Here is a 15,485-nt window from a genome sequence, read left to right on the forward strand (position 1 = left end):
AGGGTGAGCTGGTGCCAACACACACACAACACACTTTCTTGTGTCCTTTGGCAAATTCTTCTTTTTCACTCTTGCATTAAGTAAGAAAAAAGGGAAGAGAGTCAAAGTAGGAGGAGAGGGAGGGGGAGGAGGAAGAGGGGGGAAAGGGGGGAAACGAAGGGAAGAAAAGAGAGAGGGGAAGAGAGAAAACGTCCCCGCAGAGTCTTTCTCCCTTCCTGGAGCGAGCGAGGGCCCCTGCAGCGCCGCCTGTGTAATTTCCAGTGGCAGTGAATACAGGTATTAATAAAAGCCCCATGGGGAAGAGCACACAATATAACCCTACATTTTCAGGCATTATGAAAGGAAGCCCCCAGGGGTCCTCGGGCTCAAATTTCTGAGATGCAGGCATTGTAAAAAGACGCCCCCGGGGGAGGACCCCGCAATAGAAATCTGCTGAATTCAAAGCATTTCCAGAGCCCTGGTGGGAGCCATTACTCCCACTGGAGGGGGAGAGATTTTTTCTTCTTCTCCTCTCTCCTTCCAACCGCTCTCTCTCTTTTTTACCAAACATGTGTTGCTGACATGTTGACAGATTGCTCAGTGAGGTGTTTAGGTGCATGCACAAGGCATGTCTGCTGAGACACGAGCTCCATCCCTCTCTCCCTCCCTCCCTCCCTCCCTCCCTCCTTCCCTTGCCAGTTCCCAAGTTCCATCCCTCCCTCCCTCCGACTGCAAACCTCTCAGCGCGCCCAAAACTGCTCCCATCCATATTTCATAAAGGAGAAAGTAGGCTGAAAGAGAGAGAGACGGAGGCAGAGAGAGGACGCAAAGAGTTTAGGCAAGAGGGAGAGAGCGAGGGAGAGAGGTGAGGGAAAAAGCGGAAAAAGGGAAGATAAAGAGAGACAAAGTGGGATCAAGGGAGGGGAACGGGAGGAGGAGAGGACAGATAAAGAGAAATAGAGCGATGTAGAGAGTGGGAGAACTCTGCGGTGAAAAACGAACCCTGTGATGAAAAATGACTTCACAACAACCCTTCTCCGTCTCACCCCCTCCCTGCTATCCCTCCCTCTCCCTCTCTGCATGTTGCAGCCCCTCACACCTCCCCCCTTTCTGCTTCTGCCGCTCTCCTCCCTCCATCCCCCTCTCCTCTGGTGCCGGGCTCCTGCTCTCTCCCTGGAAAACCTGAGCGGCAGCCAGCTGTGTCTGTGTGTGCGCTGTGCACTTGTATGTATGCCAAGGGCTTAGCACAGGAATCTTCGGGCCACCCCCGGGTACAGACACACAGAGGGAAGGAAAGGAGGGAGGGAAGAAGGGGGCAGTGGGGCAGAAAGAGAGAAGGGGGGCACATGGCGAAGAACGGGAGGGACGAGTAAAAGACAGGAGGCGAGAAAAAGGGGAAAAGCACATTATTTTTATTTGTTTTGTCAGCCAACAGCAGCTACTGGACAGGAAGTGTCGTCCCAGCGAGCGCCGGTCTGTAATTTTACCTTACACCCCTCCTATCTGTGATCGGTGGTTTTAATAAGAGCCTCGGCCTCGCAGGTCTCAGCTGCTATCCCGACGACAGACGCGGCGAGGTGCGTGTGCGCCTCTGCGTGTGCGTTTGTGACAGCGGGTGGCGACAGACGGTGAGAGCTTAGTTGTGGGAAGACGTCCCGCGGGAGGCAAACCAGCCACCCAAGGGCCCACGCGCCAACAGACACGCTCTCCCCCCTGCTCCGTGTGCTTCTCCTCTTCTTCCCTTACCCCTCCACCGAGTTTGGCCTCCACGCTCCACCCTCCTCTTCACCTGTCTTCATTCGGTCCCCCGCGACTCCCTCCCAATTCTCTTCTTTTCCTCCCTTATTTCCTTCTTTATCTCCTGCTCCCTCCCAGCTAGACAGGCTCCCTGGAAATCTGTGCTCTCTCCCGCTGAGAGAGGAAAAAGAATAGACCAGAGTGCAGCTGTATGCGCTCAATTACCACAGACCTCACAAATACCTTCAGAACGAATATGCGCAGTATCCCGCTCTCTTCCTGCACGGACGCACACATTCACCATTTTCCACCCACACCGTCTCACCCAGCCACTCGCTGGGTTAATGACTTGCTATTTGTCACTGACAACGGCAGTTTCCACCCCCCGCCTTGACTGACAGCTCCCTCGTTGACTTGGAGCCTACCTTCCCAACACTTCCTCCCTCAAGTGCTTTTTACTGGCATCTTTAACAATCTCTTGCCCTCTTGCACTTCTCACTCACACCTAGCATGAGTGTGGACGTTGTTGACTGTGGGTGAGTGTACGCGCAGATCTGTGTGTGTGTGCCATGTATCGTAACAGACAGTGGCCTTCGTAGCCATTTGAATCTCTAAACACATCACACTGACTGATCCTGGAATGCTGCGGCCTGCGAGACAGCTTTTGGGTTTCCTTAATAGGATGTGGGTGTCTGCTTGTGTCTGTGTGTTCATGTGGCAGAGGAAGGCCAGAGAATGTTCTCCATTTGATCTGTAGGAGGCTTTTTTTCTGCTCCTCTTCTCCTCGGGGAGCCTCTGCTCCACATTCTGACTCCTACCGAGACCCATCAACACTCCCCCGGGCTCACGCTCTCAGTCTGTCCCTCTCACACCGTACTGCACACACACAGGATATAGACCCGCATGCACTAAAAGCAGCAGACACACATCACACATAAAAATATCACACGCTGTATACACCGCGGCCAGTCAGCTCACCCAGAGCCACTAAGGCGTGTGGGAGAGTTGAGAATATAAAGCAGCACCGTGCACTTAAATAAAACGGTGTTACACAAATGTGACAAACTGAGCATTAACGACGTCAGTACAACTACGTGTGCGTTAACCATTTGATTACAGGGCACGCTGGAAGAAGCACACACACGCATCTTATTCACAATTCAAACAGCAGAGCCGTCACAGAAGCTTAATGCTGCAGTGGAACAGAATAACAACACTATTGTAATCGAGGCACGTAATCTCTATCACACACACACAACCAGCTGAGCTATCAGGCTCATGCACATTAATGTGGCATTACACTGACCAGATGTGTGGGGTCTGTGGGTATGTGCGTGTTTGAGTGGGTGAATACACATTTATGTGTCATTGATCTGTGCCACTGTGTGCGCGCGTGTGTGTTTGTCCAATTTCCACTCAAATTAATGGCGCCTCTTTATAGGCCTTCTGCTAGAGTGGCACTGAATTACTTGGTGCTTCACTCTCGCACCTGGGACCCATTCAGTGTTACAGCAGCAGCTAGCTGCTAACCTGGGACCCATTTGCAACAAAAGTATAGTTAGCATTACAGATACCAGTGTGTGTGTGTGTGTGTGTGTGTGTGTGTGGAGAACTCAGGACTAACTAACCACTGCTCTCAAGCTACAAATCGAGACTCACAAATGTCGACAAAATAATCCTCAGTAACTGATACTGAAAATATAACTAATGTAACTGAGACTGGCACTAAAATCTGAAAAGTTTAAATATTATGTGACAGAGATTTAGAGACGCAGCAGACAGAACAGAGTGAGTTTGGATTTGTGGGAGGATGACATCATTAAATAGTGGCCTAAGTTTTCATTTACGTCTATTGCACAGGGTAAAAGGACTTCACATAAGAACAACAGAGTAGTAATGGAGGGAGGCCTTATTTCAGGTTATGTGCCATGCTAAAGCTAATGCGTTATCCCTACTATGCAAACTCACCACTTCCTGTTACCATTTCAGAGTAAAAATCTGCTGCATGTTAATGAGTAGAAAACCTTTGTTTTTGTTTTTTTAAACACAACATTTTGTGAAAGAGTCCAGAGGTAGAAAAGTCAAATTTGATGACGTGTAGGCGAGGCCTTTAAATGTTTATAGTGACCGTTCATTTTGGGAGACCCAACATTTAATTCTGTAAATGTTTTATTTGAGGAAATACAGTAATAAGAGTTTTACCAAGAATGTAAATGCTTTGAGAAATTTGCAGGACTATGGCTGATTTTTTAAAAATCTTCTTTAAATTTGAGTTTTTCTTTTCCTGGTTATGAACTTCAGCACAAAGTCCACTAAAGCTAAAATTTTATTCCTACAAGACATGAAACCCTCTATCAAGAGTGTTCAGGGTTAATGAGGAGCTATGTCACGTATCCCATAATTTCTCAACAATATTTTGGGGTGAACGGGAGATTAATACTGAAAAGCCAATTTTGGATTTAGTCTTCTGTGTTTTGAGCTTTTTCTTTTTTCTGTCACATAGCGTCACCTCTCAGTAACTTTTTCCCATGCTGATTCAAAGCTAACAGCGAGCTAGCATCATAGCTAGCTACTCCTGGCAAGATGGTCCCATCGGTCACCCTCAACCAAGATGGCCGATATCTGAGTCGTTTGGTTTCTGCTCAGAGACAAACATCAAACTACATCAAACTTCAGAATGCACGAACACATTACCTCACTCATGCAGATTCAGAGTGGCGTTTGTTTATTCCCAGCAGTCTTTGCTTCATATGTGTGTGCGTGTGTGAGTCCATGCTTCGACTCCCCCGGGCCTCCACCAGAGAATTCAAAAGGACTCTTTATTCTTCATTTAGCCTTCTCCTCAATAATAACCACAGAGCTGTGGTCCCACCACGAACTTCATACGTACTCCCTTCTGCATGCTCACGTGTACGCACACATAAGACAAATAAACATGTACAGCTTTACACACGATGACACACCAACACGGAGTAACCCACATGCACAAAACCCCGCACACATCCCACCGAGCCGTGGGATTACTGTGCAATCTCAACCGCTCTTTCTCCGGGGAAAAACATGTTTTTTTATTTCATTTCATTTCTTTCGACTGCGCTACCTCTCACCCTCCCCCCTTCCTCCCTCAGCTTTCTCACTCAGCAACATGTAGCCCTCCCCAGACTCCTCTGCTGAAATCACAGGCCACATCCCGTGCTCCGACAGCAGCTCTGAGCTGCTGGCCCTGTGATGATCTGAGTGTGCACTCTGTGTGTCTGTGAACTGACATGGACATGTAAAGGAAGGGGTCTTCAACTTTTGAGTTTTTAAGTGAATGTCAGTGTAATATTAATGTAACTAAACAATCCGGGCTTTAAGTCTGACATCATTAGCCGTTCCCGGGTCCAAACTCCACTTCAGGTCCCAAAGTCAAACGAACACTGCAGCATCACTGAGAGTTACAAACTCTCTAAATTATTTCACCTTAATAAAATCATCAGCGTTGCTGCTTTACCAGGTGTAACAATTAAGGCATCCATCAAAACAGGATTTATGAAGTTTAACAGAGTTAGAAGTTAGCAGGAAGTTAGCTCGCTAGCTTCCACCTAAACATGATATAGCATGTTCTGACTGAGAGATTTCTGAGAAAATTCAAAGGTACAGCTCTGCTGTCACTTCCAACATAAATGAAGACAGGAAACTAAACAGCAGTGACGTTTGTAGGGTTACTGAAGTTGGGCTAGCTGCTATATAATGATGTGCTACGTGATCGCTAGCTACACAGCTATGTTAGCATAACATAAACACAGTGAAGCTGGAGGATGAACGCCAACTTTTTCCACTCAATAAAAGTTAACGTGAGGGTTCCTGATGGTTAGGGACAAATGCAATCGCATGGCAGGATGCTGTAAACGGACCAAACTTCAGTCAGGAGAACAACTGAGATAATCCATCCACAATACCAGGTTAGTCATTAACATACTGCTGCATGGGCTGGGCTGCAGTTACATCGTAAGGGTTTAAACACTGAGCTTTAAAATGAACAGTGGCAATCCGGTTGTTCAGTGATGACGTGATGAATCCTACTTCCGGGTCTAAAGTAGTCTGCGTTTAATATGGCTTTTGTGTTGTTAACATGTTTAATGTTTTGTATTTTCTTCTATTTGATCTCAAAAAGCTCCTAAAACAGTCAGTGATCCCTGTTGACCTCCCTCGGCTTTTATTACCACTAATCATTTATTTAAGCTCAGTTTTTAAAACCTTAGGATGTAACTACAGCCCAGCCCATGCAGCAGTATATGAATGACTAACCTCGTATTGTGGATGGATTATCTCAGTTGTTCTCCTGGCTGAAGTTTGGTCCTTTTAGAGAGAAATAAAATGAGTCGCAAAATGTAAAAGCAAAATTTCCCCGCCTGGGCTGCCTTGCGCCTCTGTCTGTTTCAACGTGTGACCCCGCCCCTCCCTCGGCCAGTCGGCTATGAGTGCGCTAGCATACCTGGAGGTTGCTGTTTTAATGAGTGTTTGATGGAAAACGACAAGAGCGGAGTTTGCGCTCTCCAGTCGCATGATAGGTGAGTCCTAGTAAATAATTTTCCGTGTACGTTACACATGCCATTTTTTTATTATTAATTATGATTATTATTTTGCTATCAAACTCGCTGGAGAAATGATTGAAATGCACTGAGTGTGATGCAGTATGGCAGTGCTGTTATGGAATATGCTGTGAACTTAGCTAACATTACTTAGCAGTGATATGAGTTAATTTACTCAAGTGAAAGCTTTAAACATTAGCCTGATACATAACTAGCCAACTTAAGGCTTTCTGGTTAACCCTCTGGGGTCGACGGACCCAGAGTCTCCATTTCAACTTGGGTCGAAGGTGCAGACTTCATACTATATACCAGTGTTTAAATTGTAATAGGGCGATCGTGGCTCAAGAGTTGGGCGTTCGCCTTGTAATCGGAAGGTTGCCGGTTCGAGCCCCAGTTGGACAGTCTCGGTCGTTGTGTCCTTGGGCAAGACACTTCACCCGTTGCCTACTGGTGGTGGTCAGAGGTCCCGGTGGCGCCAGTGTCCGGCAGCCTCGCCTCTGTCAGTGCGCCCCAGGGTGGCTGTGGCTACAATGTAGCTTGCCATCACCAGTGTGTGAATGTGTGTGTGAATGGGTGGATGACTGGATATGTAAAGCGCTTTGGGGTCCTTAGGGACTAGAAAAGCGCTATATAAATACAGACCATTTGTGTTGATAGGCCATGTAAAACCGATGTTTGTTTGTTTTTAATAAAACAGTGGCGTTTACTCCGGGAAGAAACGGTTAAAACGGCGTTTCTAAGGAGAGCGCTAGCAGACACGCTTTGCTTGTGAGTGAAAAAAGAAAAAACACTCCTTCCCTATTGGTGGAAAAATGTACCATGTTGACCAATCAAAAAATGATATGGCAACATGTGGCATCTGGTTGTTTGGGAAGGGGGGGAAGTTTTAGGAGTGAGCGAAAGAGAGAGAGAGTTTTGATACGTGAGAGATTTGTGACGTTTGCCGTGTTTGGAGTCTCAAGTTAGTGTGTTGTCTTGTGTAGTTAGTGTGCTGTTTTGTTTTGTGTGTCAGTTCTACTCGTGATGGTCACAGTTGCTGCCTTAAAGCCACCAAAGGCAGGTTGCAGTGTAAACGCTGACACAGCTGCTGTCAGACCTGCAGGTTTATCCCTGTGCTGTTCTCATCTGTTACAGTGACACAAACTATTTTTTGGAGTTGCATAAATAATTTGTGTGTCTTCTTATTTGATGCAGAGCACCTGATTGTTCTGTACATAGTTTTAAATGGTTATATGAAAAACTTCTGAGCCTTGGCTGCATTTTTAGGTAAATAGTACCAAATAACTTTGTTGTTTGCAAAACTTGTGCATATTTTTAAAAATGTACAATTTCTCTTTGCATTTCAAGTTATGACAATGATTCGTTAAATGTGCCTGTGGTTTGTACAGTCAAAAATATCACTTTCTAGTTGTATTTTACATTTTGTCTGAATTTAGATAAATTGTGCTGACAGTTTGTCAAAATGAGAAAATAACGGTTTTTAAAGGTGAAATATGAGGCCAAATCAAAAGTAGTCAGAAACGGCCAGTTACACCCTGGACCCCAGAGGGTTACAGGCTAAAAGCAAAGTTGTCACCAAGTACTGTTTATATTTGTGTGTATTGCTGCAGCTTTTTTAAGCATTAACTTGGTGCCTTTGGGTGAAATAATGGTAATATGACTGATCCATATGGTCACTTGTTTCTGTGCTACCAAAGTTCCCCGGCTTTCATTCAAACTGTGTATCAGCACCGACACATTAAACTACTTAAACAGTATAAATGTCTTCAAGCTCACACTGAGGCCTGTGGGGCACAATCAGTGGGGCATTTGTTTTTTCAACAGGAGAAGAATATCTAACAAGTTGATTTGTTCACATTTTCACATCTTAATTTTTAAGTGAAATGTGCATTTTGAGTTTATACACGATGTATGTAAGGCGACCGTTTCCTTTTGCAGTATTTTTGTGTGGTGCGTTTTTCTATTTCTTAACAAAAGGGGGAAAAGGTGTGTAAGCTCACCTAGGATGATTTGTTTTCATTTTCACATGGTCTTACTGAGGTGATGCGAATTGAAACATGCAGTCTATTTTTTTTGGCGAGGGGGGGGGGGGGGGGCATGAGCTGGAAAAGCTTGAAAAGGGACCTTGAAAGTGCTTAAAAAGTGCTTGAATTTGACCCTGAAAAAGGCGTATGAACCCTGAGATTAAATCGAACAAGACACAAAACATGTTAAAAACACAACAGCCTTAATAAACAGCAGTTTGGACCTGGAAGCAGGATTGATACGTCATCACTTAAAGACCGGACAGAGTCAGCTGTGACCAGCGTGGATGAATCTCCTGCCGTTTACAGTGAAACCTTCATATTGAGCTCCACGTCTTGAGCTCATCCCCACAGAGCAGGAGGGGGGACGGGAACCTCTGCCGTGCGTTTGCCTCGAGTTCTCCTACATTTTTGTTATGACGCCACACTAACAAAAGTCAACGTAAAACACTGATTTTGTATTACTACAACTTCATAACCTGCATGTGAGACAAAGCACTACATGAAATTCTAGTGGGACGTCAAACCAGCGGGTGAATAAGAGGTGGATGAAGCGGGGCTCTCACCATCTACATTACACACTCTGTAGAAACACCATCTTTACCCGTTTAAACAAAGCCCTCCGCCCCCCTCCCTGCTCCTTCATCCCCCCTATCAAAAGTAAACACACATACCCGCAGACACCGAGGGGAGACTGCCTCGCAGTAGCGAGAAGTAAGTGTGCGTTTGTGTGTCGGCTTGTTCAGGGACTGTTTGGATTAATCTGTAGGAACCAGATGCCCCCGCTGTGTTCCTTTCAGTCCCTCCATTAATTACACCGTTACTAATAACGGCCTTTGTGTGTGTGGTGTGTGTGTGTCCATCCCTGTGGGACACATGCTATGGTAGGTGTGATTCCTATAGCTATAGGCATTCAGAGAACAGTGCAGGACCCGTGTCACTAAGGCAGTCCAGTGATTCTTCATGATACAGCTTAAGTGTTTGATGTTAATCTGAAAGCACGCCACCTTCCCTGCTGGAAACCACGCGGCACTTTTAACTGTAGATATGTTGATGCAATATGATAAATGAGCTTTAATTAGGTCCTGATTGACAAGATATTGAGGATTAAGTGCACCATGTACGGGTATCGATGACATATCACTGACTGTTTTATGATAAAGTATCACACAGTGATGGGAGCCTGGCCAGTTAAAACAGAAAAACCACAATCACATTACCAGTCTTACCAGCTGGGCAGTGGTTGGTTCTGTGCTCAGTGAGCTCAGCCAGACAGTCAAAGTCCTGTTGACAGTTGTCACAGGTGAAGATGGATTCGTCGTCCAAGTCATCGTCGTGATCTCGGTCATCGCGGTCCTCGTCTGGTTCTCCGTCTTCAGCACCGGTCCCCTCTTTGGGGTCGGCGACTCTTTCAGATGCCGCTACGTCTGCAGAGAAACACAATACAAGTGTGTCTTTGTTACCGTGAACGATCACAGTTCGGATCTTTGTGCCATTCGTTATGATCCCATTGAAATATTCACCGCCGTCTGCTTTACCCACTTTCACTCTGCGTCATTTTAGGTTAGGCTGCTGTGCCCTTCACTTAGACCTGCAGCTATTTCACAGGTGTATTTGCAATAAGCTTTGTTTAGAGTACAGCACATTAGTGACATTTGTCCACACTGATTCACAGAACGAACCAAACTTTTCAATATTTTCTTGCCTTTTAAATAATTAATTGGTGTTGTTGTGTTTCTTTTGTTCCTGCCGTCACACTCGATTATTCTGTTGAGTTTGAGATGTCAAATTCAATTTCATATTGAAGCACTTCCAAAAAGGCTTTTTATGTTAGAAGAATAGAGTCGGTATTATCACCTCCAAGAGTCGTTGACAGGACTTAATACGGAGCCAAAGGCTTAAAGCCTCGGAGCAGTCAAACCAGTTTGGTTCTGGTTCCTGCCTCTCTCGCTGCCTCAGCTCTGTCGTGTCTGTTACTCTTCCTGCGTCTAGTCTGAGCACCTTCAGTCCATGTTAGTGACTTCCTGTTTTATTTTGGTAGTCCTGTCCTGTGTGCTTCACGTTCAGGTTTGCTTCCTCTTGTCATCTAGTGTCTTCAGTTCAGCTCTGTTCCCGTGTGCCTCCACTTCCCCCATTTATTGTCTCAGCCTCCCCTCGTCTCCTGTCGGATCATCTTCCAGCTCCTGATCCTGTGTTTCTAGTTTAGTTCCCCCTGTAAAGGTTTTGTTAGAGTCTGCATTTGGGTCCTTTTCTCCACAACGCCTGATCTGCGTCCCCACAAGTGTCTCACAGCGTGTCACAGCGTAGCCTTAACAACAGCACAGAAGTGGTTAATGTCATTACTGGTTATCATTTATTGCATCCAGTGTAAAAAGTGAGTTACCAGCCGTGCACTGCCAATTACTTTATACTGCGTGTAGATTATCACTTAGCATGTGACGTAATGCGTGTGAATGTGTGTGTCCTGGTAGCACACAGCAGTGTGAGAGGGGACCAGTGGAGGCCCAATCCTCACCGCTCCATTGTGTCTCCATTTTCACACCTTATTATCACATTATAAACGCTGAGGATCCAAAAGGACGACACTGAAGACACTTGGCTTCAGAGATGATACCAGAGGAGAGAAAAGAAAAGCCCTGCTAACACATAAAAGTCTTAATAAAACACCATCAATCAGCAACAGCAAATATGACGATGATGATGCAAAGAAAAGGATAAGCAGTGGGGACAGCAATGTTTAAACTTTTCAGATAACAATTCTGCAAAGATTAAAAGCATTCTACAAAAAATAAGGTAATTCAACCTCGCACATATAATTATTATATCACACAGTTCATGAAGCTTCATCAACGCAGGACTCAGAAAAGTTAAATCTCACCTTTTAAACCTGTCCAACCGAGAACCAGTGAGCTCCACGACTAATGAAAACCAGACTTATTTTAAGAGAGTGCAGCTACAGGTCAAAGCGATTAAGCTGCAAGTCAGTTTTATCCACGAGGAGTTCGAAACATCGTTTAACGTGCACACGCGATAGAAAGGCGCCGCTTTGTTATATGGTGCTATTTCTGGCTCTTAATTTCAGCGAGTCTGGTAGAAAAAGTCTGACCATTAAAACTTAGTAGCCAGGTCAGCATCAGCGTGTACGCGCAGGTACACTTGCACGGCGTTTTCCCCCTCGCTGATATTATTGCAGGTCTAACTAACATAAGTTTGGGTGCTAGAGGACGCCTGTTAGGGAATGTGAGGGAAAAGTGAATCAGGCACAAAACCGCCACAGCACTCTGATTTATGATGGCAGCGGTATGATGGGAAATAGGGATGAGGGGATGCTGGGAGGTGGGGAACGAGAGACTGAGGTGATGTGGTGTTTGGGGGGACGCAGGAGAGGAAGACAGTGATGGAGGGAGAGAAGGAGGAAGGGATGAAGGGATAGGGAAGAAGTGAGGGAGGGTGTTGGCCATCTGTCCAGTGGTGAGAGCGCCGTCTGGCCAGGGAGAGAAAACAGCCCCTTGGCTGACAAACTGCACGTGCACGCTCCTCATTGTGCACACGCACACACATGAATGCATACATACCAGAAGCACACAAATGGTCTATACACGTACTTTAAATATGTGGTTAACAGTCGGCTTTTCAAATACACACCAGGTTTTTGTCAAATTTGTAGGAAGTGATTAAAACACGATGCAGGCTGCTATAAAAGGCATTTCAATTTTTTTATTTGTACATTATCTGAACATGCATACGTGCAGAAAGCAACTACACACATACTACATACAATGTGCACACAGTCCCCGGGGTTCCCTGATGCCAGAGGTGAGGGCAGCGCCAACTCCATTGCATGCCAACACAACCTGCTGTCATAGCAACAGAGACAAGAGATGGATTTGCACCCCTCCCTCCTCATCACTCCCTTATTTTCTCTTTCAGTACTTTTTTTTTTTTAAATAGTGTTTCGCCCCCAAATCCTGTGCAGTGAGATAAAGAGAGAGATGGGTGATGAAGATAAAGGGATGAGAGGGGCCAACAGGAGAGGCTGGTGTTTACACACCGATCTCTGTGGTCCTCTGCTACCCACCCACCCGTGATTAGGACTTCTCTTACGGGGAGAATTTGATGAGGGCGGGCTGGTGTGTGTGTGTGTGTGTGTGTGTGAGACGACAGTAATATCGTCCGTGAAAAAGAAAAATTTATATAAGCAGTAAATAAACACGGCCTTTATTTTTTTATGCTGCCTGAGATCTATAAAAGCACAAAACTGCAGTTTTATTGACTCCTTGTGAGGCTACGGTGGTTTAAAAGAGCCGTTTATGACACATTCTATTCAATTTCATACACATTTAGCAGAAAATATCTTTTAGTGTGTACACAAAAGTGTTTCCAGTCACAATGACTGCACTGCGTTACTTTATGCATTTTTTTCACTTAGTTCTTAAAACACACTCACACCACCTTCCTCCTTCTCTAAGATGCTCCACCCAATCACAGCACAGAGGAGCAGCGGGCCTACTTAATGAAAGCAGGCGACTCCCACGGGTGCTCGGGGTACATACAGAGGTGTGTGTCTGTGTGTGTGCATGAGTGTGTGTCCGCAGGGTATTGATTGAATATTATGACAGCAGTCCCTCGCAAATAGCATCTGCTTGCCATCCACTTTCTCTATGACACACACTCCACACACACACACAGTGTGACATAGCTGTAGTCACTTATAGACACACGAACGCACACATGTGAACACACTTACTCTACTGAGAACCATTATCTCTGAGTCACAGACAGTCGCTACGCCAGGAATAACTACACACTCTTTTTCTAAATCACGCCACACACACACACACACACACACATACATTTTCTGATCCAAGCGCACACACGGTTCATTCTTATGTCATCCACAGAGGCTCGTCCTGCAGTTTAACTACAGGAAATGTTCCAAACGTACAGCATGACTTATGTGGGTCGTTTTCTATCGCTCACAGAACTCTGATGATTTTTATTCTAGCCATATAATGAGGGACTGCGTCACACCTGGGATACACAACATGCATTTAGATGAAATTAACCAGTTAGTTGGATGGAGCAGCAGCTGTATTCTGGGTACCTAAATATTAGGGCGATACACAAAATACACAAAATTCACGGTTTGATTTTTTTTTCAATACAAAAAAATGTTCACGCCTTTTTAATTTGTCATTTATTAAAATTATAAATATATATTTTCACTCAAAAGTACAGTTTTTAAATTTAATGTTGCTGAAACAACAAAATAATAAAAAATAAATCTGATTGAGGAATCACTCATCTTTGGAAAAGAGAGTTTATTACAGAGAAATGTCTCTTTCCAAAATAAAAGCTCTACTATAGCTTCTTCTGGGCTATATTCTCAGCAGCATATTAAACATATCAGGTCCCCATAAGGAGAATCCTGTGCTAACGGCTGTCTAAATGACTCGGGTAAAGTTTGTAGCATGCTGCTTGTTGTTTTTGTCTGCTTCCACTTGTCTTTGCACTAGGATGCTGTCGTTGTAAATGTGCAGTCATATTCATTGTGTTCCCACTAGTGCTGTCAGCGTTAATCTGAAATGACGTTAAGGCCACAACACGGCAAATCTCCGCTAACCGCATGGGGCTGGACGGCCAACACGTTAACGAGCTAACTGCGCTAACACACTAGCTCCCACCCATGTAATTGAGCATTGCATGGCACATCCAACATACTGTTTTACTTTGTCCATGACGCGCTTACCTTCAGGGTCATACGTCACATGAAGACCAAAATAGTTCCAAAGGCCAGATCTGAATGAGAGCTCAGATCCACTGAGCTCTCAACACAGACAGCATCGTCAGAAGGAAAGTTGATAAAATAAATGAAAAGTTTTGTATTGTTCGGTACATATGCGTACCGAACCGAACGCACTGCATCGAACGGTTCAATATCGATACGAGTATCTTTGCACCCCTACTAAAGATTTAAACCCAGTGTTTGGGGAAAAAAGAGCCTGAGTGCAGACTTTGTGCTTACACGTCATCATGGCATCTTAACCAGCTTTTTCACTTTGTTGGTTCTTATTGCAAAGTTGCATCTACAGCTATTAACCCAAAATGAAACCTTGGATTAAAGAAAACGCACCACAGAACGAGCACTGTGATTGGTTCCAAATACATACACTACCACAGAGACGATGAACATCTCAGCTTCATATTAAATATTAGCAGCACACAGCATCAGTGTGGATGCAGAGAAAAGAGGTTTTTACGCTGTGCTCTCTTGAGGAAAGGTAATAAGCAATATTCCTGGCTGCAGCCACTAACCTGAGGACTGTTTATTAACACATACAAATATAAATATATAAACGGGTAGCTCAGGAATAATGAGGTCACTTTGCATATCTGCAGGAAAGCTATATCCAGGTGGTGTGTGTACGCAACGTACCGCTGCATGCCTGTGTGCGTGTGAACCCTGGGTAATTAGATAAAGAGGAGTGAATTAGCAGAGTCCACGGTGCAGAATGATGTTACACAGCCTGGCCACGCCTAGCTGAGACCCACTAATCACCACTCGTTAGGCTCACAGAACAGTATGTGTGGAGGGTTGTGTGTTTTCGTAGCACTGGTGTATTTGTTGAGATCGCGTGCGTGTTTTCTCTCATTAACAGCATCAAAATGACTTCATTGAAATAATTAGTGAGCTAAATGATAATAAGCCATAAACATTGGATAGGAGAGAGAAAGACAGAGAAGTGATTCCCTCTCCCCTCGAAGAAACCAGATATAAAACAAAATGAGGGATCTGAGCACGCTCAGTATGGACGCGCTGTCCTACAGGCGCTCTCTGTGAGCAGTTGCCAGGATGTGCTAGTGGAGACACAAACTGGAACACCAAAAATCAAACGCACACAGTCAGCACGTTCATCCTACATCTCTATATATCCTTTGGGAAGCAAACTAGGGAACTAATGAACTCTGGGAAATGTTCCTGAACTGCCCCAGGGTGACAGAAGTGCACTGAAAGAGCGTGCCAAAGCTGGAGGGGGAGTTAAAGGAGAATAAAACATACTGCAATACTGCAAAGGTAAGGTAGTTATTCAAGTGCTAGATTTGGCAGCCAGGAGATGCTACTGTGGCCTGTGTGGGACTCTGCAGCTCAGAGAGACGTGTTTCTGCTGGC

The 15,485-nt window shown here is 45.1% G+C and overlaps 1 protein-coding gene across 4 annotated transcripts in view; it reads right to left on the bottom strand.

Annotated features, from left to right (window-relative positions):
* Window positions 1-15,485, bottom strand: part of znf423 (zinc finger protein 423) — a 138,750-nt gene that overhangs the window by 90,358 nt on the left and 32,907 nt on the right. For all 4 annotated transcript variants that reach the window (XM_085411512.1, XM_085411514.1, XM_085411513.1 and 1 more), the window contains one exon: window positions 9,544-9,741. In XM_085411512.1, the coding sequence (XP_085267638.1) occupies window positions 9,544-9,741 (198 nt within the window). The remainder of the gene's footprint in view (window positions 1-9,543; window positions 9,742-15,485) is intronic.

The sequence above is a fragment of the Rhamphochromis longiceps genome, linkage group LG7, assembly GCF_057381845.1.
Source record: "Rhamphochromis longiceps isolate RC_006_pf linkage group LG7, R_longiceps_female_GT1.1, whole genome shotgun sequence".
NCBI classification, from domain to species: Eukaryota; Metazoa; Chordata; class Actinopteri; order Cichliformes; family Cichlidae; genus Rhamphochromis; species Rhamphochromis longiceps.